The sequence below is a fragment of the Mustelus asterias genome, unplaced genomic scaffold (genome assembly GCF_964213995.1).
Source record: "Mustelus asterias unplaced genomic scaffold, sMusAst1.hap1.1 HAP1_SCAFFOLD_261, whole genome shotgun sequence".
Lineage (NCBI taxonomy): Eukaryota > Metazoa > Chordata > Chondrichthyes > Carcharhiniformes > Triakidae > Mustelus > Mustelus asterias.
In genome coordinates, this window is record NW_027590227.1 from 30,234 (window position 1) to 56,458 (window position 26,225).

A 26,225-nucleotide genomic window follows, 5' to 3' on the forward strand; every position below is an offset into this window, starting at 1 on the left:
TATACATGGACTTTAATAAAGCCTTTGATAAGGTTCCTCATGGCAGGCTGATACAGAAGGTGAAGTCATATGGGATCCAAGGTGAGCTGGTAAGATGGATACAAAACTGGCTTGGGCACAGAAAGCAGAGAGTAGCAGTGAAAGGGTACTTTTCTAACTGGAGATCTGTGACAAGCGGTGTTCCACAAGGATCAGTGCTGGGACCTCTGCTGTTTGTAATATATATAAATGATTTGGAGGAAAATGTAGGTGGTCTGATTAGTAAATTTGCGGATGATACAAAAATTGGGGGAATACCGGATAGTGAGGAGGATTGACAGAGGATACAGCAGAATATAAATCGGCTGGAGACCTGGGATGAAAGATGGCAGGTGGAATTTAACCCGGACAAATGTATGGTGATGCGATTTGGAAGGTCTACTGCAGAAGGAAAGTATACAGTAAATGGTAGAGCCCTTTGAAATATTAGCATACATGCGAATGATCCAGACATGAAGATCCGCACTTCCCTGAAGGTGGTAACTGGGGTGGACAAGGAAGGCGAATGGCATGCTGGCCTTCATCGGTCAGGGCTTTGAGAATAGGAATTGGAAAATCATGTTGCAGCTGTATAAGACTTTGGTTCGGCTGCATTTGGAGTGTTGTGTACAAGTCTGGTCACCACACTACCAGAAGGATGTTGATGCATTGGAAAGGGTGCAGAAGAGATTTACCATGATGTTGCCAGGTTTGGAGGATATGGACTATGAAGAAAGGTTGAACAAACTTGGATTGTTTTCATCGGAGGATGAGCGGGGACCTGATAGAGGTTTACAAGATTGACAGGCTTGGATAGAGTAGATAGAGTCTTTTTCCCAGGGTCAAAGGGTCAATTACTCAGGGACAGAGGTTGAAAGTGAAAGGAGGAAAGTTTTACACATAGAAGCTGGTGAATACCTGGAACGTGCTGCTGGAGGAGGTGGTGGAAGCAGATTTTCTAACAACATTCAAGAGACATCTGGATAGATACATGAATAGGCAGGGAATAGAGGGATATGGACCACGTAGAGGTAAAAATATATTAGAGGCGTCTGTGTCGGCATAGATTTAGAACATAGAACATAACAGCGCAGTACAGGCCCTTTGGCCCTCGATGTTGTGCTGACCAGTGGAACCAATCTAAAGCCCCTCTAATCTACACTATTCCAATATCATCCATATGTTTATCCAATAACCACTTGAACGCTCTCAACGTTGACGAGTCCACTACTGCTGCAGGCAGGGCATTCCATGCCCTTACTACTCTCTGAGTAAAGAACCTACCTCTAACATCTGTCCTATATCTCTCACCCCTCAATTTAAAGCTATGTCCCCTCGTGCTAGCCAACACCATCCGAGGAAAAAGGCTCTCACTATCCACCCTATCTAATCCTCTGATCATCTTGTATGCCTCTATTAAGTCACCTCTTAACCTTCTTCTCTCTAACAAAAACAACCTCAAGCCCCTCAGCCTTTCCTCATACGATTTTCCCACCATACCAGGTAACATCCTGGTAAATCTCCTCTGCACCCTTTCCAACACTTCCACATCTTTCCTATAATACGGCGACCAGAACTGTACGCAATACTCCAAATGTGGCCGCACCAGAGTTTTGTACAGTTGCAGCATGACCTCCTGGCTCCGAAACTCAATCCCTCTACCAATAAAAGCTAACACACCGTACGCCTTCTTAACAACCCTATCAACCTGGGTGCCAACTTTCAGGGATCTATGCACATGGACACCCAGATCCCTCTGTTCATCCACACTACCAAGTATCTTACCATTAGCCCAGTACTCTGTATTCCTGTTACTCCTTCCAAAGTGAATCACCTCACATTTTTCCGCATTAAACTCCATTTGCCACCTCTCAGCCCAGCTCTGCAGCTTATCTATGTCCCTCTGTAACCTGCCACTTCCCTCTGCATTGTCTACAACTCCACCGACTTTAGTGTCATCCGCAAATTTACTAATCCATCCTTCCACGCCCTCATCCAGGTCATGAATAAAAATGACAAACAGCAGTAGCCCCAAAACAGATCCTTGCGGTACACCACTAGTAACTGAACTCCAGGATGAATATTTCCCATCAACCACCACCCTTTGTTTTCTTACAGCTAGCCAATTCCTGATCCAAACCACTAAATCACCCTCAATCCCATGTGTCCGTATTTTCTGCAAAAGCTTATCATGGGGAACCTTATCAAACGCTTTGCTGAAATCCATATACACCACATCAACTGCTTTACCCTCATCTACCTCTTTGGTCACCTTCTCAAAGAACTCAATAAGGTTTGTGAGGCACGACCTACCCTTCACAAAACCGTGCTGACTATCCCTAATCAAATTATTCCTTTCTAGGTGATTATAAATCCTCTCTTATAATCCTTTCCAATCCTTTGCCCACAACAGAAGTAAGGCTCACCGGTCTATAATTACCAGGGTTGTCCCTACTCCCCTTCTTGAACAAGGGGACAACATTTGCTATCCTCCAGTCTTCTGGCACTGTTCCTGTAGACAATGACGACACAAAGATCAAAGCCAAAGGCTCTGCAATCTCCTCTCTAGCCTCCCAGAGAATCCTAGGATAAATCCCATCTGGCCCAGGGGACTTATCTATTTTTACCCTTTCCAGAATTGCTAACACCTCCTCCTTATGAACATCAATCCCATCCAGTCCAACAGCCTGCATCTCAGTACTCCCCTCGACAACACTGTCCCTCTCCAGTGTGAATACCGACGAAAAATATTCATTTAGTGCCTCTCCTATCTCTTCAGACTCCACGCACAACTTCCCACTACTGTCCTTGACTGGCCCTAATCTTACCCGAGTCATTCTCTTATTCCTGACATACCTATAGAAAGCTTTAGGGTTTTCCTTGATCCTACCTGCCAAAGACTTCTCATGTCCCCTCATGGCTCTTCTTAACTCTTTCTTTAGGTCCTTCCTGGCTAACTTGTAACTCTCAAGTGCCCTAACTGAGCCTTCACGTCTCATCTTAACATAAGTCTCCTTCTTCCTCTTCACAAGAGATTCAACCTCCTTAGTAAACCACGGTTCCCTCACACGTCTGCTTCCTCCCTGCCTGACAGGTACATATTTATCAAGGACGCGTAGTAGCTGTTCCTTGAACAAGTTCCACATTACAATTGTGCCCATCCCCTGCAGTTTCCTTCCCCAACCTATGCCAGCTAACTCTTGCCTAATCGCATCATAATTTCCTTTCCCCCAGCTATAACTCTTGCCCTTTGGTATATACCTATCCTTTTCCATTGCTAAAGTAAACGTAATCGAATTGTGGTCACTGTCACCAAAGTGCTCACCTACCTCCAAATCTAACACCTGGCCTGGTTCATTACCCAGTACCAAATCCAATGTGGCCTCGCCTCTTGTTGATCTATCTACATACTGCGTCAGGAAGCCTTTCTGCACACACTGGACAAAAACTGACCCCTCTAAAGTACTCGAACTATAGCTTTTCCAGTCAATATTTGTAAAGTTAAAGTCCCCCAGTACAACTACCCTGTTACTTTCGCTCCTATCCAGAATCATCTTTGCAATCTTTTCCTCTACATCTCTGGAACTTTTCAGAGGTCTATAAAAAACTCCCAACAGGGTGACCTCTCCTTTCCTGTTTCTAACCTCAGCCCAAACTATCTCAGTAGACGAGTCCTCATCAAATGTCCTTTCTGCCATCGTAATACTGTCCTTGACTAACAATGCTACACCTCCCCCTCTTTTACCACCTTCCCTGTACTTACTGAAACATCTAAACCCTGGAACCTGCAACAACCATTCCTGTCCCTGCTCTATCCATGTCTCCGAGATGGCCACAACATCGAAATCCCTGGTACCAACCCATGCTGCAAGCTCACCCACCTTATTCCGGATGCTCCTGGCATTGAAGTATACACACTTCAAACTGCCTGCCTGCCTGCCAGTACACTCCTGTGACTCTGAAACCTCATCCATGACCTCACTACTCTCAACCTCCTGTACAAAGAACAAAGAACAAAGAACAGTACAGCACAGGAAACAGGCCCTTCGGCCCTCCAAGCCTGTGCCGCTCCTTGGTCCAACTAGACCAATCGTTTGTATCCCTCCATTCCCAGGCTGCTCATGTGACTATCCAGGTAAGTCTTAAACGATGTCAGCGTGCCTGCCTCCACCACCCTACTTGGCAGCACATTCCAGGCCCCCACCACCCTCTGTGTAAAAAACGTCCCTCTGATATCCGAGTTATACTTCGCCCCTCTCAGCTTGAGCCCGTGACCCCTCGTGATCGTCACCTCCGACCTGGGAAAAAGCTTCCCACTGTTCACCCTATCTATACCCTTCATAATCTTGTACACCTCTATTAGATCTCCCCTCATTCTCCGTCTTTCCAAGGAGAACAACCCCAGTCTACCCAATCTCTCCTCATAGCTAAGACCCTCCATACCAGGCAACATCCTGGTAAACCTTCTCTGCGCTCTCTCTAACGCCTCCACGTCCTTCTGGTAGTGCGGCGACCAGAACTGGACGCAGTACTCCAAATGTGGCCTAACCAGCGTTCTATACAGCTGCATCATCAGACTCCAGCTTTTATACTCTATACCCCGTCCTATAAAGGCAAGCATACCATATGCCTTCTTCACCACCTTCTCCACCTGTGTTGCCACCTTCAAGGATTTGTGGACTTGCACACCTCGGTCCCTCTGTGTTTCTATACTCCTGATGACTCTGCCATTTATTGTATAACTCCTCCCTACATTATTTCTTCCAAAATGCATCACTTCGCATTTATCCGGATTAAACTCCATCTGCCACCTCTCCGCCCAATTTTCCAGCCTATCTATATCCTGCTGTATTGCCCGACAATGCTCTTCGCTATCCGCAAGTCCAGCCATCTTCGTGTCATCCGCAAACTTGCTGATTACACCAGTTACACCTTCTTCCAAATCATTTATATATATCACAAATAGTAGAGGTCCCAGTACAGAGCCCTGCGGAACACCACTGGTCACAGACCTCCAGCCGGAAAAAGACCCTTCGACCACTACCCTCTGTCTCCTATGGCCAAGCCAGTTCTCCACCCATCTAGCCACTTCTCCTTGTATCCCATGAGCCTTAACCTTCTTAACCAACCTGCCATGTGGGACTTTGTCAAATGCCTTACTGAAATCCATATAGACGACATCCACGGCCCTTCCTTCATCAACCGTTTGTGTCACTTCCTCAAAAAACTCCACCAAATTTGTAAGGCACGACCTCCCTCTTACAAAACCATGCTGTCTGTCACTAATGAGATTGTTCCGTTCTAAATGCACATACACCCTGTCTCTAAGAATCCTCTCCAACAACTTCCCTACCACGGACGTCAAGCTCACCGGCCTATAATTTCCTGGGTTATCCCTGCTACCCTTCTTAACAACGGGACCACATTCGCTATCCTCCGGAGCTACAATTCAGGTACCCACCCCCCTACTGAATTAGTTTAAACCTTCCCGAAGAGCATTAGCAAATTTCCCCCCCAAGATATTGGTACCCCTCTGGTTCAAGTGCAGACCATCCTGTTTGTTGAGGTCCCACCTACCCCAGAAAGAGCCCCAGTTGTCCAGGTATCTGAATCCCTCCCTCCTGCACCATCCCTGTAACCACGTGTTCAACTGCTCTCTCTCCCTATTCCTCTCCTCACTATCACGTGGCACGGGTAACAAACCAGAGATAACAACTTTGTTTGTTCTAGCCCTAAGCTTCCACCCTAACTCCCTGAATTTCTGCCTTACATCCCCATCCCTTTTCCTACCTATGTCTTGAGTGCCTAGGTGAACCACAACTTGGGGCTGGTCCCCCTCCCCCTTAAGGATTTTGAAAACACGATCCGAGACATCGCGGACTCTGGCTCCTGGGAGGCAACACACCAACCGCGAGTCTCTCTTGTTCCCGCAGAATCTCCTATCTGTCCCTTTAACTATGGAGTCCCCAATGACTAATCCTCTACTCCTCTCCCCCCTTCCCTTCTGAGCCACAAGGACAGACTCTGAGCCAGTGACCTGTACACCATGGCTTACCCCTGCTAAGTCGTCCCGCCCAACAGCATCCAAAAGTGTACTATCCCCAATTTCTACTACATTTTTTGTTTCTCCCCCCACTTGGATGGCTCCCTGTACCTTGGTGCTGTGGTCAGTTTGCTCATCCTCCCCTTCCCTACCCTTCTGAGCTGCCGGGCCGGACTCTGCGCCGGGGGCACGGCCACTGTTGCTTCCCCCAGGTAGGCTGCTCCCCCCAACAGTACTCAAACAGGAGTACTTATTTTTAAGGGGCACAGCCACTAGGGTACTCTCTAGTACCTGACCTTTCCCCTTCCCCTTCCTAACCGTGACCCACTTGTCTGTCTCCCGTGGCCCCGGTGTGACCACCTGTCTGTAACTCCTATCTATCACCTCCTCATTCTCCCTAATTTGGTGGGTCGAAGGGCCTGTTCCTGTGCTGTACTGTTCTTTGATATCCTCAGGGAAGGAGACCAAAACATTACAGCACACAATACTCCTGGAGTTGCCTCACCAGGGCTTTGTAGAGCTGATTTTGGCCCCAGCACAAATCACAGATTGAAGATCGTCAACCGAAAGCCTTGGGAACCAATTGTATTTTGGATTTCAGATCATTTTGGTTTTTGAATACCACATGTAAATATACATTACAAAGCCCTGAGCCTCGGAAAGCTCTTGTCGAAAGTAAATAAAATGGCTGGAAAAGTAAGGTGAAAGCTAAGAAAGTGTTTATTTGGAGTAAGGGCAATTATGAGGCTATTAGGCAGGAAATTAGAGGCATAAATTGGAAGGAGGTTTTCTCAGGGAAATGTACAGAAGAAATGTGGCAAATTTTCAAGGAAAATTTGTCTGGAGCTCTGCACAGCAACGTTCCAATGAGACAGGGGAGTTATGGTAGGTTACAGGAACCATGGTGCATGAAAGCTGTAATGAATTTAGTCAAGAAGAAAAGCCTACAAAAGGTTCAGGGAGCTAAGTAATGTTAGAAATCTAGAAGAGAATACAACTAGTAGGAAGGAACTTAAGAGGGAAATTAGAAGAGCAAGAAGGGGTCATGAGAAGGCCTTGGCAGACAGGATAAAGGAAAACCCCAAGGCATTCTACAAGTATGTTAAGAGCAAGAAGATAAGATGTGAAGGAGTAGGACCTATCAAATGTGACAGTGGGAAAGTCTGTATGGAACCGGTAGAAATAGCAAAGGTACTCAATGAATACTTTACTTCAGTATTCACAGTGGAAAAGGATCTTGGTATTTGCAGTGCAGACTTGCAGTGGATTGAGAAGATTGAGCATGTGGACATTAGGAAAGAGGATGTGTTGGAGCTTTTGCAAAGAACAAAGAACAAAGAACAATACAGCACAGGAACAGGCCCTTCGCCCTCCAAGCCCGCGCCGCTCCCTGGTCCAAACTAGACCATTCTTTTGTATCCCTCCATTCCCACTCCGTTCATATGGCTGTCTAGATAAGTCTTAAACGTTCCCAGTGTGTCCACCTCCACCACCTTGCCTGGCAGCGCATTCCAGGCCCCCACCACCCTCTGTGTAAAATATGTCCTTCTGATATCTGTGTTAAACCTCCCCCCCTTCACCTTGAACCTATGACCCCTCGTGAACGTCACCACCGACCCGGGGAAAAGCTTCTCACCGTTCACCCTATCTATGCCTTTCATAATTTTATACACCTCTATTAAGTCTCCCCTCATCCTCCGTCTTTCCAGGGAGAACAACCCCAGTTTACCCAATCTCTCCTCATAACTAAGCCCCTCCATACCAGGCAACATCCTGGTAAACCTCCTCTGTACTCTCTCCAAAGCCTCCACGTCCTTCTGGTAGTGTGGCGACCAGAACTGGACGCAGTATTCCAAATGCGGCCGAACCAACGTTCTATACATCTGCAACATCAGACCCCAACTTTTATACTCTATGCCCCGTCCTATAAAGGCAAGCATGCCATATGCCTTCTTCACCACCTTCTCCACCTGTGACGTCACCTTCAAGGATCTGTGGACTTGCACACCCAGGTCCCTCTGCGTATCTACACCCTTTAAGGTTCTGCCATTTATCATATAGCTCCTCCCTACATTATTTCTACCAAAATGGATCACTTCGCATTTATCAGGATTGAACTCCATCTGCCATTTCTTTGCCCAAATTTCCAGCCTATCTATATCCTTCTGTAGCTCCTGACAATGCTCCTCACTATCTGCAAGTCCTGCCAATTTTGTGTCGTCCGCAAACTTACTGATCACCCCAGTTACACCTTCTTCCAGATCATTTATATAAATCACAAACAGCAGAGGTCCCAACACAGAGCCCTGCGGAACACCACTAGTCACAGGCCTCCAGCCGGAAGAAGACCCTTCCACTACCACCCTCTGTCTTCTGTGACCAAGCCAGTTCTCCACCCATCTAGCCACCTCCCCCTTTATCCCATGAGATCCAACCTTTTTCACCAGCCTACCATGAGGGACTTTGTCAAACGCTTTACTAAAGTCCATATAGACGACATCCACGGCCCTTCCCTCGTCAACCATTCTGGTCACTTCTTCAAAAAACTCCACCAGGTTAGTGAGGCATGACCTCCCTCTCACAAAACCATGGACTATCGTTAATGAGTTTATTCCTTTCTAAATGCGTATACATCCTATCTCTAAGAATCTTCTCCAACAACTTCCCCACCACGGACGTCAAGCTCACTGGCCTATAATTACCCGGGTTATCCTTCCTACCTTTCTTAAATAACGGGACCACATTAGCTATCCTCCAATCCTCTGGGACCTCACCTGCGTCCAGTGACGAGACAAAGATTTGCGTCAGAGGCCCAGCGATTTCATCTCTCATCTCCCTGAGCAGCCTTGGATAGATTCCATCAGGCCCTGGGGATTTGTCAGTCTTTATATTCTCTAACATACCTAACACTTCCTCCCTTGTAATGGAGATTTTCTCCAACGGTTCAACACTCCCCTCCGAGACACTCCCAGCATCAAGTTAGATAAATCACCGGGACCAGATGGGATGTACCCCAGGTTACTGTGGGAGGCGAGGGAAGAGATTGCTGAGCCTCTGGCGATGATCTTTGCGTCATCAATGGAGACGGGAGAGGTTCCGGAGGATTGCAGATGTGGTTCCGTTATTCAAGAAAGGGAGAAGAGATAGCCCGGGAAATTATAGACCAGTGAGTCTAACCTCAGTGGTAGGTAAGTTGATGGAGAAGATCCTGAGAGGCAGGATTTATGAACATCTGGAGAGGAATAGTATGATCAGAAATAGCCAGCACGGCTTTGTCCAAGGCAGATCTTGCCTTACGAGCCTAATTGAATTTTTTGAAGATGTAACTGGACACATACATGAGGGAAGAGTGGTAGATGTAGTTTATATGGATTTCAGCAAGGCGTTTGATAAGGTGCCCCATGCAAGGCTTATTGAGAAAGTGAAGGGGCATGGGATACAAGGGGACATTGCCTTGTGGATTAACAACTGGCTTGCCCACAGAAGGCAAAGATTGGTTGTAGATGGGTCTTTTTCAGTATGGAGGTCGGTCACCAGTGGAGTGCCCCAGGGATCTGTTCTGGGACCCTTGCTCTTTGTGATTTTTATAAATGACCTGGATGAGGAAGTGGAAGCATGGGTGGGCAAGTTTGCTGATGACTAAAAGGTTGGTGGTGTTGTGGATAGTGTAGAGGGATGTCAGCAGTTGCAGAGACATAGATAAGATGCAAGACTGGGCGGAGAAGTGGCAGATGGCCTTCAACCCAGATAAGTGTGTGGTGGTTCATTTTGGCAGGTCGAATAGGATGAAAGAATATAATATTAAGGGTAAGACGCTTGGCAGTGTGGAAGATCAGAAGGATCTTGGGGTCCGGGTTCATAGGACACTCAAAGCAGCGTCGCAGGTAGAGGCTGTGGTTAAGAAGGTGTATGGAATACTGGCCTTCATCAATAGAGGAATTGAGTTTAGAAATCGGGAGATAATGCTGCAGCTGTATAGGACCCTGGTCAGACCCCACCTGAAGTACTGTGCCCAGTTCTGGTCGCCTCATTACAGAAAGGACGTGGAAGCCATAGAAAGGGTGCAGAGGAGATTTACAAGGATGTTGCCTGGATTAGGTGGCATGCCTTATGAGGGTGGGTTGAGGGAGCTAGGTCTTTTCTACTTGGAGAAGCGAAAGATGAGAGGTTACCTGGTAGAGGTGTATAAGATGTTGAGGGGTATTGATAGAGTGGATTCTCAGAGGCTTTTACCCAGGGTTGTAATGGTTGCCACAAGAGGTCACAGGTTTAGGGTGCTGGGGAGTAGGTACAGAGGAGATGTTAGGGGTAAGTTTTTCACTCAGAGGGTGGTGGGTGCGTGGAATCGGCTGCCGGTGGTGGTGGAGGCGGATTTGATAGGGTCTTTTAAGAGACTTTTGGATAAGTTCGTGGAAGTTAGTAAGATAGAGGGTTATAGGTAAGCCTAGTAGGTAGGGACATGTTCGGCGCAACTTGTGTGCCGAAGGGCCTGTTTGTGCTGTAGCTTTTCGATGCTCTATGTTCTAACACTGAATAATGAATATAGAGTACTTGTGAAAGGTTTCTTTTTGACATGATCACCACGGAAATCACAAGAGCAGACAAACAACTGGACAGCCCATGCTAAAGATTGATGAGGCTCAAAAATAGTGGGGTTTCTGGATGTACAGACAAAGGATATTCAACCTGTACTGCAGTGTGGGAAATCCGATATAACACAAGACACTGGGAATATTCAGTGTCTTTGGAGAGAGAAACTGAGTTGATGCATTTTGTCAGAACTAAAAAAAAATCAAAAATGTCATAGGTTGTAAGCAGACAAAATAGAGGGAAAATGGTGGCAAAGGACAAAAGGCAAGGTTCATTTTCAAACTGAAGAGGGGGCAGCTTTGGTTGTCAAAGGCAGTAGTAATAGAGGCAACAAACAAAAAGATGAGTGTGTCCAGAAGAGGTGTGAATGGAAGGGTGGTGAACAGCAGCTGATGTGTGATGGGCAAAAGAAAGAGTTAAGACTCAAACAGGCAAAGACAAAGAAGCTAAGTTGGGATGGCGGAAGTCATGGTCTGAAATCGTTGAACTCAGCGTTGAGTCCATGTAGCTGTAAGTGTCTGATCAAAAGATGAGCTGCTGTCCACTGAGCTTGACTGGAACATTGGCAGCAGACCGAGGGCAGAGATATCAGTGGGGGTACGAGCTGGGGAATTACAATGACAAGTGACTGGAAGCTTGGGGGTCATGCCTGGTGGCTGAGCGGACATGTTCCACAGTCATCTAATCAGCACTTTATTCTGCCCTGGGAGTAGAGCTGATTGCATTGAGAGTGGTGAACAGGATAGATTGAAACAAATACCAAATAAATCACTGCTTCAGGTGGAAGGAGTGTTTGGGGCTTTGGACTGCGGGCAGGGAGAGGCTAAGGAGTGCAGGAGTTGCTATGGACTGTGAGAATGGGAACGAGGTGATGGGAGTGACTGAAGAGTGGACCAGGGTATTGCTGAGGGAACAGTCCCTTCTCGATATTCAGAAGGTGTGTTTTTTTTCATTTATAGGACCAGTATTTATTGTGCATCCCCAATTGCCCCTTGAGAAGGTGGTGGGTGAGCTGTCTTCTTGAACTGCTGCAGTCCGTGTGGTGTAGGTACACCCACTGTGCTGTTAGGGAGGGAGTTCCAGGATTGTTATTGGACATCAGTCAGTCCCCGTGTGGTGTAGGTACACCCACCATGCTGTTAGGGAAGGCGTTCCAGGATTGTTATTGGACATCAGTCAGTCCTGTGTGGTGTAGGTACACCCACAGTGCTGTCAGGGAGGGAGTTCCAGGATTCTGACCCAGCGACAGTGAAGGAACAGCCGATATATTTCCAAGTCAGGATGGTGTGTGGGGGGCTTGGAGGGGGAGCTTGCAGGTGGTGGTGTTCCCCATGTGTCTGCTGCCCTTGTCCTTCTAGGTGGTGGGTTTGGAAGGTGCTGTTGAAGGAGCCTTGGTGAGTCGCTGCAGTGCATCTTGTAGATGGTACACACGGCTGCCTCTGGGCGTCGGTGGTGGAGGGAGTGAATGTTGGAGGTGGGGGTTAGCGTGTCGATCGAGCGGGGGCTGCTTTGTCCTGGATGGTGTTGAGCTTCTCGAGTGTTGTTAAGAGCCGCACCGATCCAGGCAAGTGGGGAGTATTCCATCCCACTCCTGACTTGTGTCCTTGTGGATGGTGGACAGGCTTTGGGGGGAGTCAGGAGGTGAGTTACTCTCCGCAGGATTTCCAGTCTCTGACCTGCTCTGGGAGCCACGGCTGGGTCTGGTTCAGTGTCTGGTCAATGGGAACCCCCAGGATGTTGACAGTGGGGGATTCAGTGATGCCTTTGATGTCAAGGGGAGATATTAGATTGTGTTGAAGGTGATATGCAAATAGAAATGGTTGTGTAAGATTAAACACAATTTTAGTGATTGATATGGAGCATCCTCCTGCTCCTAATTTTCACTTTTGAGAGATTACTAAAACCAGGAAAAAGAGAGATCTTTAAGATTATGGAAGGAGTTTGATATGGACAACCTAGTGAAGACCAGACCGGGATTAATCGATATGAGGCAGTCAGAAGCATTTTCTCCAATCAGTAGTAATGAGATGCAGAAACCATATGAGGTGTGCAGCTTTCTTTATTCGTATTAGCTGGCAAGTGAGCAACAACATACACGGGAAATAACTACATCCAGGGCATCAGAGACATCGACAGGCACTAAATTCACTTCTAATTGATGAGCAGCAAACTATTTCTTCACTAGTCAATCTGTCAGCAATTTCATGGAATGTCTACTGGTTAAGGTTTAAAAAAACACACACCAGAGAAACAGTATGTTTCTCAGCTCTGAAAAATCCACCACTCTAACCATATCCCAGATTTCTAAACACTTCACTATTGGCTACACGTTTGCCAGCAGTGACCAACGCCCCCCCCTCCCCCCACACTGAGACAGTGTGACCAGAGCAGCATGTGTTAACGAGGAGGGTGTTGGGGTAACAGTCTGGTGCCTACATCACACCAACATGGAGTGACCACAGTATAGGCCACATAGACAGCCCCAGTTGTTCAGTGTGCCGGCTGCTGAATGCAACTACACGCAAATTCCCATACAGAGACACGCACATAGAAATAGTCTCACATACACACATCCTACACAAATACCCTCTCATGCAAATACTCTCACGCACACTCCCTGTGCAAATACTCTCACGCACACACTCAGACATTTCCACATGCTTTCGCCCACATAAATACCTCCACATGTTAACACCCAACCACACAGTCATACCCTGATGCAAATCCTCTCAGATGTTAAGAGCCAAGCATTCTCAGCCCTACAGAAACACGTGCCTCAGAAACACCCAGGCACATGAGGTGCTGTGGAGTAGCGGCCTGGGGCCGAGAGGGGAGCCTCTGCATCAGCCGGATGGGACAGAAAGACCCAGTCTCCCTCCTTCCCTCAGACACGAGCCCGCTGGTGGACGGAGAGTGGAGGGGAGAATTTGGTCAGAGAGTTAATCCAGACCAGACAGCGGAATGGCCCGTCAGCATCCAGATCGCCGGCTCTACCTTGGCGCTCCCTGTCCCCGCTGCACTGGTGCTGGGACAACTCGGAGGCGTGGCTGAAGGTGTGGAGACAGGCAGCACACTGGAGCAGGTGGTCAGCAGGCAGTGGGCTGCACAGATGCCGGGAGAGGCGGCGAAGGTCACGGAAGCTCTCCAGGCACAGCGAGCACTGATAGAGGGGCTGGATGGGGGCCGGCGAGGGGGCAGGGGTCTGGGCCCGGGGGCAGCAGGGTTCCGCTGAGAGGGCAGAGGGGCGGACCTTGGCACACCGGTGGTTGGCCAGGTGGCCGGACTGGTTAAAGGCCCGTCCGCAGGCCTGGCAGCAGTAGGGCTTCTCTCCGGTGTGGATGTGCCGATGCCGCATGAGGGAGGACGAGTAGGCAAAGCGCTTCTGGCACAGGTCGCAGCGGTAGGGTTTGTCGCCCGTGTGCACCCGCCGGTGGTTCATAAGGTTGGAGGAGACAGCGAAGGCCCGGCCGCACGTCTCACACTTAAAGGGCCTCTCACCCGTGTGGATGCGCCGGTGGCTCGCCAGGTGCCCTGACTGATTGAAGGCCCGGTTGCAGTGGCCACACTTGAAGGGTTTCTCCCCGGTGTGCAGGCGGCGGTGGCTGGTCAGGGTGGACGAGTTGCCAAAGTGCTTGTGGCAGATGTCACACTCAAAGGGGCGTTCCCCAGTGTGCACCCTGCGGTGGCTGGCCAGGTAGGACAGGTTGCTGAAGCTCTTGTAGCATACACTGCACTGGAATAGGAAGCGGTCGGTGTGCAACCGCTGGTGGATGAGGAGCTTGGAGGATTCGCGGAAACCCTTGCCACAGGCCTCGCACTGGAAGGGCCGCTCCCCAGTGTGGATGCGTCCGTGGATCGCGAATGAGGAGGAATAGGCAAAGCGCTTGTGGCACACGTCACACTCGAATGGCTTCTCACCCGTGTGTGAGCGCTGGTGGACCGACAGCCAGGAAGAGCTGGCAAAGCACTTGTTGCAGACAAGGCAGCGGAATGGCTTCTCGCCTGTGTGCACCCGCCGGTGCTTCAGCAGGCCCGAGGCGTGCGGGAACGCCTTGTCGCACGCCTCACATTGGAAAGGCTTGTCTCCTGGCATCCTGCGCCGCCTGTTCGCTCCATCCCTCTGCCGCTGGACATCCGCCCCCTCCCCGGCTCCGATTGCTGCCCTTTCCGTGCCACCTGGCTTGCTTCCGTCACCGAGCTGCTGCTCCTGCCCGTGTTCCCCGGACGGTGAAGGGCACTTGGGGGCCGAGACCTGCTCCAAGAGCCCGTTGCTTCCCTGCACTGGGTTCATTCTGTGGGAGCAACAAGAAAACAGGACGTTCATACAGTCGTGAAGAGTTTTACAGCACAGAGACTCTTTGGCCCATTGCCTCAAGCACTATCTACCTATCAAACACTTGTCCTCGCTCTAGCTCCCTACTGGAATCTGCCCTGCCTATCTCCCAAAACCCCTCTGCCTCACTCATGTCTCACTCCTGGATCCCACATTTTCATTACCAGAGCCCTGGCCGACAGCCTTCCACCCGTCCCATGGGACAGTCAAATGCCGTTAAATAAATTGCCACAGAATTGACTCATCTGCAAAATGGTAGCTTCTGGATTCAGCATCAAACAAAATGGACAGAGTCCCAGGAAAGCAGAGGGGAGTACTGAGCGATTGCTATTCAGAATGTGAGGAGGAGAGAGTGGGCTTACCCAGGGCTCGGCATTAAGATAAAAGCAAAAACATTGCAGATACCGGAAATCTGAAATGGAAAGTGCCGGAAAAAGTCTGAGGGTAGAGAAAGAGAATTGAAGTGTTGAGTCCGACCAGACTGCAAAGGGCCGCATGCGATGCAGTCCCCCCTGCAAAGGGCCGCATGCGATGCAGTCCTCACTGCAAAGGGCTGCATGCGATGCAGTCCCCCCTGCAAAGGGCTGCATGCGATGCAGTCCCCCCTGCAAAGGGTTGCATGCGATGCAGCCCCCCCTGCAAAGGGCTGCATGCGATGCAGTCCCCCCTGCAAAGGGCTGCATGCGATGCAGTCCCCCCTGCAAAGGGCTGCATGCGATGCAGCCTTCCTGCAAAGGGCCGCATGCGATGCAGTCCTCCCTTCAAAGGGCCGCATGCGATGCAGTCCCCCCTGCAAAGGGCCGCAAGCGATGCAGTCCCCCCTGCAAAGGGCCGCATGCGATGCAGTCCTCACTGCAAAGGGCCGCATGCGATGCAGTCCTCCCTGCCAAGGGCTGCATGCGATGCAGTCCTCCCTTCAAAGGGCTGCATGCGATGCAGTCCCCCCTGCAAAGGGTTGCATGCGATGCAGTCCTCCCTGCAAAGGGCTGCATGCGATGCAGTCCTCCCTTCAAAGGGCTGCATGCGATGCAGTCCCCCCTGCAAAGGGTTGCATGCGATGCAGTCCTCCCTGCAAAGGGCTGCATGCGATGCAGTCCCCCCTGCAAAGGGCTGCATGCGATGCAGTCCTCCCTGCAAAGGGTTGCATGCGATGCAGTCCTCCCTGCAAAGGGCTGCATGCAATGCAGTCCTCCCTGCAAAGGGCTGCATGCGATGCAGCCTTCCTGCAAAGGGCCGCATGCGATGCAGTCCTCCCTTCAAAGGGCCGCATGCGATGCAGTCCCCCCTGCAAAGGGCTGCATGCGATGCAGTCCCCCCTGCAAAGGGCTGCATGCGATGCAGTCCCCCCTGCAAAGGGTTGCATGCGATGCAGTCCCCCCTGCAAAGGGCTGCATACGATGCAGTCCTCCCTGCAAAGGGCTGCATGCGATGCAGTCCTCCCTGCAAAGGGCTGCATGCGATGCAGTCCTCCCTTCAAAGGGCCGCATGCGATGCAGTCCTCACTGCAAAGGGCTGCATGCGATGCAGTCCCCCCTGCAAAGGGTTGCATGCGATGCAGTCCCCCCTGCAAAGGGCTGCATACGATGCAGTCCTCCCTGCAAAGGGCTGCATGCGATGCAGTCCTCCCTGCAAAGGGCTGCATGCGATGCAGTCCTCCCTGCAAAGGGCTGCATGCGATGCAGTCCTCCCTGCAAAGGGCCGCATGCGATGCAGTCCCCCCTGCAAAGGGCTGCATGCGATGCAGTCCCCCCTGCAAAGGGCTGCATGCGATGCAGTCCTCCCTGCAAAGGGCTGCATGCGATGCAGTCCTCCCTGCAAAGGGCTGCATACGATGGGATTATTTCAGACTTCATGTAAAACAATCCCCCCCACCCACCCCTAAAACTTTGCACCCGCACCAGAAGCTCCAACCTCCGTCCCCACGGCCACCTCAGACAACCAAACTCCAGCTTGTAGCCGGATCTCCTCCCACTCCTCCGGCCCAGAGTGCACCACGGGCACGCCTGCGCTTTTCTCTCCACCGACCCCCTCCCCCCCCGGCGCGGGGAATAGAGCGGTTTCCCAGCCGCGGAGCATGCTAGGTATGCAGGGCCGCCATTGCTTGGACTAGGCCTCCGGTTCACAGAAAAGGCCCAGAACGGGACTTCTTCCTGATCGACCGTCCATTCGCTGTTCCCAGTCATTTCCGAGGGGAGGGAGGGAATCGGGACCGTGCAACAATAGGAACAATTAGTTGTTCTTGGCAAAACAGGTCTGGCAGCAGCTGTTTTCTGTTTTAACTTTGTGGTACAAGGCACCATGGGCCGCACCGTGGTGCTGCTATCTCACAGCTCCAGCGACTTGGGTTTGATTCCGGCCTCGGGTGTCTGTCTGTTTGGAGTTTGCACAATGTTTTCCTGTCTGCATGGGTTTCCTCTGGGTGCACCAGTTTCCTCCCATAGTGCAAAGATGTGTAGGGAGTTTGTTTATTTGGTTTGACCTAAAAATAGGGCGAAGATGTGTAGGTTGGGTGAATTGGCCATGGTGAATTGTCCCTCAGTTTATGTGTATGTGTGTGTGTGTTCGCCCTGTGATGGACTGGTGTCCGGTCCTGGGTGTATCCTGCCTGCTGCCCAGTGTCTGTCAAGATAGGCTCCGACTCCCAGCCACACAGAACTGGTGTCAGTGAAAGTGAAGCAAAGAAATACAATATCTCGGATGGGCAAGTAATTTTCGCACCACAAAAGTGCCAGGCAATGACCATCTCCAACACAAAAGAATCTAACCATCACCCCTTGCCATTCAGTGGCATTACCATAGCTGAATCTCCCCACTATTAACATCATGGGGTTACTATTGATCAGAAACTGAACGGATCCAGCCGTATAAATACTGTGGCTACCAGAGCAGGTGAAAGGCTAGGAATCCTGTGGCGAGGAACTCATCTCCTGATTCCCCCCAAGTCCCGTTCACCATCTACAAGGACACAAGTCAGGACTGTGATTGAATACTCTCCACTTGCCTGGACGAGTGCGGCTCCAGCGACACTCGGACGCTGGACACCATCCAGGACAAAGCAGCTGTTTCATTGTTAACCCTTCCACAAGCATTCAATCCCTCCAACATTAACACTCAGTGGCAGCCGTGTGTACCATCTACAAGATGCATTGGAGCAACTGACCAAGGTTCCTGAGGCACCACCTTCTAAATCCTAGCCACTACTGCCCAGAAGATCTAGGGTAGCAGACACATGGGGAGTACCACCACCTGGAGGCTCCCCCTCCAAGTTACTCACCATCCTGATGAGGAAATATATCGGCTATTCCTTCAGTATCGCTGGGTCAAAATCCTGGAATTTTCTCCCTAACACCACTGTGGGTGCTCCTACACCTCTCAGACTGCAGTGGCTCAAGAAGACTGCTCACCACCACCTTCTCAAGGGGCAATTAGGGTTGGGCAATAATTGCTGCGCCCGGTCAGCAATACCCATATCCCTTAAATGAATTTTAATAAAGTCACACGGACGCAAAACGTGATGTGGAGATGCCAGCATTGGACTGGGGTCGGCACAGTAAAAAATCTCAACAGCAGGTTAAAATCCAACAGGTTTATTTGGTAGCACAAGCTTTCGGAGCGCTGCCCCTTCATCAGGTGAGTGCAGGAGCAGTGCTCCAAAAGCTCGTGCTACCAAATAAACCTGTTGGACTTTAACCTGGTGTTGTTAGACTTCTTACTGGACCCAAAACATGAACTGTTATTTCTACCTGCACAGATGCTGCCAGACCTGCTGAGTTCTTTGAGCATTCTCTGTTTTTGTTGCTAGTCCAGGCTAATACCTGGATTGGGCGGATTGTCTTATGAGGAAAGGTTGGACAGACTAGGCTAGTAACCACTGGAATTTAGAAGACTAAGAGGCGACTCAATTGAAACATATAAGATCCTGAAAGGTCTTGACAGGGTGGTGTAGAGAGGACAATACCTCTTGTGGGAGAATCTATAACTGGAGGTGGGGGGTGGTCACTGTTTAAAAATAAGGGGTAAAAGCCCGCTTACAATTCTTGCTCAATATATTGGAACATCAGGATGATCTAGAGAACTGAGGTTGGAGGAAAAATGTTTGGGTTTGCCAGAAGGAGCTGAGGATAAACTGCCAGTTAAATGTTTTGAGAGCTGGCTACCAACGCTTTCTCAACATGGAAACAAAAGCCAGGTGCACTCAATTAGAAAAAACACACCCTTACCTACTTTGAGGCTTAGGGACAACCAACACCACCCCCGGCCCATAATTTGTTTCCATAACTTCAGAGATCACCAAAAAGTGATGGAGGCAGCTACACATAGTGGGGCCTTGCTCTACGATGGAGCAAAGATCACTTTTATTTAAGAATTTTCAGTGGCGATACAACAAAGCACAAGGGTTTTGATGAAGTTACAAAACGACTGAAGGTCAATGCTGCATGGGGAAAGTATTTCCATCATGAATGTATCTGACCCTCCAAATTATTCTACTGATTTTGTTACTAAAGTCTTTGTGGATGTTGCTGAATTAGCAGCAGCAAATTCCTTCATAGGAGGGGACTTCAATTGCCACCTAATGGACCTGATAGTTTTGGAAGTGAATTTTAGAAGGAATTCATAGACATGCTAATAGAGCCATTCATTTGAAACAGGACAATTGCCTCAGCCGCTTAGCAAAGCGAATATCTCTTTAATTTTGAAAACAGGCAGGAGTCCAGAGGAATGTGCATCTTATAGACCAGTCTCACTTCTAAATGTAGATTTGAAATTCCTATCTAAAATACTGGTGTTGTATTTTGAGAATATTCTTCCCATGATTATCCAGGGCGATCAGAGTGGGCTTATAAGAGATTGTAATTCATATCACAATGTCGGGAGATTATTAAATATCGTTCAGCTTTCTCAAAAACAAGCAATAGGCAGCTTGCTGGTTTCATTAAGTGCAGAGAAAGCATTTGATCGGGTGGAATGAAATTATTTATTCAATACGCTGCAGAAATTTGGGCTGAGGGGGGCAGTGGAGGAGTTTAAATGGATAAGTGCTTTATAAAAACCCACTTGCAGCATAGAACATAGAACATAGAACATAGAACATTACAGCACAGAACAGGCCCTTCGGCCCACGATGTTGTGCCGACCTTCATCTGAAACCAAGATCAAGCTATCCCACTCCCTACCATCCTGGTGTGCTCCATGTGCCTATCCAATAACCGCTTAAATGTTCCTAAAGTGTCTGACTCCACCATCACTGCAGGCAGTCCATTCCACACCCCAACCACTCTCTGCGTGAAGAACCTACCTCTGATATCCTTCCGAGATCTCCCACCATGAACCCTATAGTTATGCCCCCTTGTAATAGCTCCATCCACCCGAGGAAATAGTCTTTGAACGTTCACTCTATCTATCCCCTTCATCATTTTATAAACCTCTATTAAGTCTCCCCTCAATCTCCTCCGCTCCAGAGAGAACAGCCCCAGCTCCCTCAACCTTTCCTCATAAGACCGACACTCCAAACCAGGCAGCATCCTGGTAAATCTCCTCTGCACTCTTTCCAGCGCTTCCACATCCTTCTTATAGTGAGGTGACCAGAACTGCACGCAATATTCCAAATGCGGTCTCACCAAGGTCCTGTACAGTTGCAGCATAACCCCACGGCTCTTAAACTCCAACCCCCTGTTAATAAAAGCTAACACACTATATGCCTTCTTCACAGCTCTATCCACTTGAGTGGCAACCTTTAGAGATCTGTGGATATGGACCCCAAGATCTCTCTGTTCCTCCACAGTCTTCAGAACCCTACCTTTGACCCTGTAATCCACATTTAAATTAGTCCTACCAAAATGAATCACCTCACATTTATCAGGGTTAAACTCCATTTGCCATTTTTCAGCCCAGCTTTGCATCCTATCTATGTCTCTTTGCAGCCTACAACAGCCCTCCACCTCATCCACTACTCCACCAATCTTGGTGTCATCAGCAAATTTACTGATCCACCCTTCAGCCCCCTCCTCTAAGTCATTAATAAAAATCACAAAGAGCAGAGGACCAAGCACCGATCCCTGCGGCACTCCGCTAGCAACCTGCCTCCAGTCCGAAAATTTTCCATCCACCACCACCCTCTGTCTTCGATCAGATAGCCAGTTACCTATCCAATCGGCCAACTTTCCCTCTATCCCACACCTCCTTACTTTCATCATAAGCCGACCATGGGGGACCTTATCAAACGCCTTACTAAAATCCATGTATATGACATCAACCGCCCTACCTTCATCAACACACCTAGTTACCTCCTCAAAAAATTCTATCAAATTTGTGAGGCACGATTTGCCCTTCACAAATCCGTGCTGACTATCCCGGATTAATCCGCATCTTTCTAAATGGTCGTAAATCCCATCCCTAAGGACCTTTTCCATCAATTTACCAACCACCGAAGTCAGACTAACCGGTCTATAATTACCAGGGTCATTTCTATTCCCTTTCTTAAACAGAGGAACAACATTCGCCATTCTCCAGTCCTCTGGCACCATCCCCGTGGACAGCGAGGACCCAAAGATCAAAGCCAAAGGCTCTGCAATCTCATCCCTCGCCTCCCAAAGAATCCTAGGATACATTTAATCAGGCCCAGGGGACTTATCGACCTTCAGTTTATTCAAAACTGCCAATACATCCTCCCTCCGAACATCTATTTCCTCCAGCCTATTCGCCTGTAACACCTTCTCTTCCTGAAAAACATGGCCCCTCTCCTTGGTGAACACTGAAGAAAAGTATTCATTCATCACCTCGCCTATCTCTACTGATTCCATACACAAGTTCCCACCACTGTCCTTGACCGGCCCTAACCTCACCCTGGTCATTCTTTTATTCCTCACATAAGAGTAAAAAGCCTTGGGGTTTTCCTTGATCCGACCCGCCAAGGACTTCTCATGTCCCCTCCTAGCTCTCCTCAGCCCCTTTTTCAGCTCATTCCTTGCTAACTTGTAACCCTCAATCGAGCCATCTGAACCTTGTTTCCTCATCCCTACATAAGCTTCCCTCTTCCTTTTCACAAGACATTCCACCTCTTTTGTGAACCATGGTTCCCTCACTCGGCCATTTCCTCCCTGCCTGACAGGGACATACCTATCAAGGACACCCAGTATTTGTTCCTTGAAAAAGTTCCACTTTTCATCAGTGCCTTTCCCTGACAGTTTCTGTTCCCATCTTATGCCCCCTAATTCTTGCCTAATCGCATCATAATTACCTCTCCCCCAATTGTAAGCCTTGCCCTGCCGTCCGGCCCTATCCCTCTCCATTGCAATAACAAAAGACACCGAATTGTGGTCACTATCTCTAAAGTTCTCTCCCACAACCAAATCTAACACTTGGCCCGGTTCATTTCCCAGTACCAAATCCAATGTGGCCTCACCCCTTGTCGGCCTATCCACATATTGTGTCAGGAAACCCTCCTGCACACACTGCACAAAAAGTGCCCCATCCAAACTATTTGACCTACAAAGGGGGGGGGATGTGGTTGGAATGCGAATACTTACAACTAATCAAGTCTTTAAGGTACAGACAATGTGAGTGGAGAGAGCATCAAGACAGCCTGTCTTGATGCTCTCTCCACTCACATTGTTTCGTTTCTTAAAGACTTGATTAGTTGTAAGTATTCGCATTCCAACCATTATTCATGTAAATTGAGTCTGTGTCTTTATAAGCTCTGTTTGTGAACAGAATTCCCACTCACCTGAAGAAGGGGCTTAGAGCTCCGAAAGCTTGTGTGGCTTTTGCTACCAAATAAACCTGTTGGACTTTAACCTGGTGTTGTTAAACTTCTTACCATTTCTTCACTGCATTTGTCTTTACTCTCCCCCATCCCGTTATTTGTTTTTTTAAATTTTATGTGGGACCGTCGGGTTAAATGAACCAACTGTGTTAGTTTCCTTTTTTTTATTTGTACATGAAATTATTTTGCTGTATTGTACCAGCTCTAAGGGTGTGTCGTTTCGTTTATAAAAAAAGAAAAACTCAAAATGTATTTAAAAAATAAGGGGTTGCCCAATTAAAAGGGAGATGAGGAGAAATGTTTTGCCTCAGAGGGTCGTGAGTCTTTGGAACTCTTCCTCAAAAGGCAGTGGAAGCAGTCTTTGAATACTTTTAGGGCAGAGGTGGCTAGATTCTTGATTAACAAGGAGGTGATATGGTATGGGGCGGTAGACAGGATGCAGATTTGTGGTTACTATTGGAGCAGCCATGATGGTATTAAATGGTGGAGCAGGCTCAAGGGGCTGAGTGGCCCTTTACTTGTAGGTGTACATTTCCAGAATATTTTTCATTTTTAAGAAGGGAGGTGGGGTGGGAGAATGAAGCCTGGGTTTCCATCTTTCTAGATGTGGGTGGGGGTCTTATGGCGCAGCAGTTAGCATCCCTACCTCTGGGCTGGTAGCTCCAAGTTCAAGTTGAATGGGTCAATTAGTGACCTGTAAATCTTTCCAATGCGCCTGATGGCAGGCGGCAAAGAGCAGAAGAGTTTCCTGTCAGCCTGAATGCAGAAAGCAATGGCCATCCGCAACAGCATCTTTGCCAAGCAGAATCGTGGACCAATCCAACGGAGGTGCATGGTCAACAACAGCTCTCTCGGACGCATGGTACCTGGATGAGAAGGGGTGTGGACGTTGCTGGACATGGTCGGCATTTGTTACCCATCTCCGATTGCCTCTTGAACTGAGTGTCTCTCTCGCCCATTTCAGAGAGGCAGTTGAGAGTCAACTGTTGCTGTGGGATCTGGAGCCACATAGGAACATAGGTCTCAGGAGGAGAACATTCAGCTCCTTGAGCCTGCATCCCCATTCAATAAGATCATGGCCAATCCAGTTGTGGTCTCAGCTCTTCTTTCCTGTTTCTCCCTCCCCCATAACCCTCAACTCCCCCATTGTTTTCTCTGGAGCAGAGAAGGCTGAGGGGGGACATGATTGAGGTGTATACGATTATGAGGGGTATGGACACGGTGAGCAGGGAGCAGCTGTTCCCCTTGGTTGAGGGGTCAGTCACGAGGGGGCAGAGTTTTAGGGTGAGGGGCAGGAAATTCAGAGGGGATTTGAGAATAAACCTTTTCACTCAGAGGGTGGTGGGGATCTGGAATGCGCTGCCTGGGAGGGTATTGGAGGCTGGAAACCTCACAACCGTTACAAAATATTTGGATAAGATCTTGAAATACCAAAATATTCAAGGATATGGGACAAGTGCAGGAAAATGGGATTAGTGCACCTTTAGTGGTAGTTATTGTCGATGCAGACTCGATGGGCCGAAGGGCCTTTTCAGTGCTGCACAACTCTGACTCACCTGAGGAAGGTACATAGGCCAGACCAGGTAAGGATGGCAGATTTCCTTCCCTAAAGGAAATTAATGGAACAAGTGCTTATGTGAAGAGACATCTGAAGTCTGTTGTTCCCCACCCCCCACAAGAGCATTAGCCCGGCCCTCTGGATTACTAGTCCAGTGATATTACCACTCCACCCCACCTGCAGGAACCGACCAGGGCTCTTGGTGCATTCAAAGGAGGTTGATGAATTTAGTAGGGAGGAGGGGGGAGAAAGGAAATAGTGAGCAGTATGAGAGGGTAAGATAGAGTCATAGAGTTTTACAGCACAAAAAGAGGCCTTTCAGCCCATTGTGTCTATGCGGCCATTTGGAACGCAAAGAGGGACATACAGAAGCAAACTGGTGTTTAACTCAATGAGGAGAGGTTGGGTCGACTGGGCGTATATTCACTGGAATTTAGAAGGATGAGAGGGGAATTACCAGATTACGTTTACTTTAGCAATGGAAAAGGATAGGTATATACCAAAGGGCAAGAGTTATAGCTGGGGGAAAGGAAATTATGATGCGATTAGGCGAGAGTTAGCTGGCATAGGTTGGGGAAGGAAACTGCAGGGGATGGGCACAATTGTAATGTGGAACTTGTTCAAGGAACAGCTACTACGCGTCCTTGATAAATATGTACCTGTCAGGCAGGGAGGAAGCAGACGTGTGAGAGAACCGTGGTTTACGAAGGAGGTTGAATCTCTTGTGAAGAGGAAGAAGGAGAATTATGTTAAGATGAGACGTGAAGGCTCAGTTAGGGCACTTGAGAGTTACAAGTTAGCCAGGAAGGACCTAAAGAAAGAGTTAAGAAGAGCCAAGAGGGGACATGAGAAGTCTTTGGCAGGCAGGATCAAGGAAAACCCTAAAGCTTTCTATAGGTATGTCAGGAGTAAAAGAATGACTAGGGTAAGATTAGGGCCAGTCAAGGACAGGAGTGGGAAGTTGTGCGTGGAGTCTGAAGAGATAGGAGAGGCACTAAATGAATATTTTTCGTCGGTATTCACACTGGAGAGGGACAGTGTTGTTGAGAGGAGTACTGAGATGCAGGCTGTTGGACTGGATGGGATTGAGGTTCATATGGAGGAGGTGTTAGCAATAGTGGAAAGGGTAAAAATAGATAAGTCCCCTGGGCCGGATGGGATTTATCCTAGGATTCTCTGGGAGGCTAGAGAGGAGATTGCAGAGCCTTTGGCTTTGATCTTTGTGTCGTCATTGTCTACAGGAACAGTGCCAGAAGACTGGAGGATAGCAAATGTTGTCCCCTTGTTCAAGAAGGGGAGTAGGGACAACCCTGGTAATTATAGACCGGTGAGCCTTACTTCTGTTGTGGGCAAAGTATTGGAAAGGATTATAAGAGAGGATTTATAATCACCTAGAAAGGAATAATTTGATTAGGGATAGTCAGCACGGTTTTGTGAAGGGTAGGTCGTGCCTCACAAACCTTATTGAGTTCTTTGAGAAGGTGACCAAAAAGGTGGATGAGGGTAAAGTGGTTGATGTGGTGTATATGGATTTCAGCAAAGCGTTTGATAAGGTTCCCCATGGTAAGCTTTTGCAGAAAATATGGACACATGGGATTGAGGGTGATTTAGTGGTTTGGATCTGGAATTGGCTAGCTGTAAGAAAACAAAGGGTGGTGGTTGATGGGAAATATTCATCCTGGAGTTCAGTTACTAGTGGTGTACCACAAGGATCTGTTTTGGGGCCACTGCTGTTTGTCATTTTTATTAATGACTTGGATGAGGGCGTGGAAGGATGGATTAGTAAATTTGCGGATGACACTAAAGTCGGTGGAGTTGTAGATAGTGCGGAGGGAAGTGGCAGGTTACAGAGGGACATAGATAAGCTGCAGAGCTGGGCTGAGAGGTGGCAAATGGAGTTTAATGCGGAAAAATGTGAGGT

General features: G+C 48.7%; 1 protein-coding gene across 1 annotated transcript in view; it reads right to left on the reverse strand.

Annotated features, from left to right (window-relative positions):
* Window positions 1-26,225, reverse strand: part of LOC144485989 (uncharacterized) — an 87,155-nt gene that overhangs the window by 22,067 nt on the left and 38,863 nt on the right. Inside the window, exons 5-7 of the mRNA XM_078204087.1 lie at window positions 23,393-23,612; window positions 15,838-16,455; window positions 13,542-14,943 (exon numbers count right to left, since the gene is read on the reverse strand). Coding sequence (XP_078060213.1) covers window positions 13,542-14,943; window positions 15,838-16,455; window positions 23,393-23,612 — 2,240 coding nt within the window. The remainder of the gene's footprint in view (window positions 1-13,541; window positions 14,944-15,837; window positions 16,456-23,392; window positions 23,613-26,225) is intronic.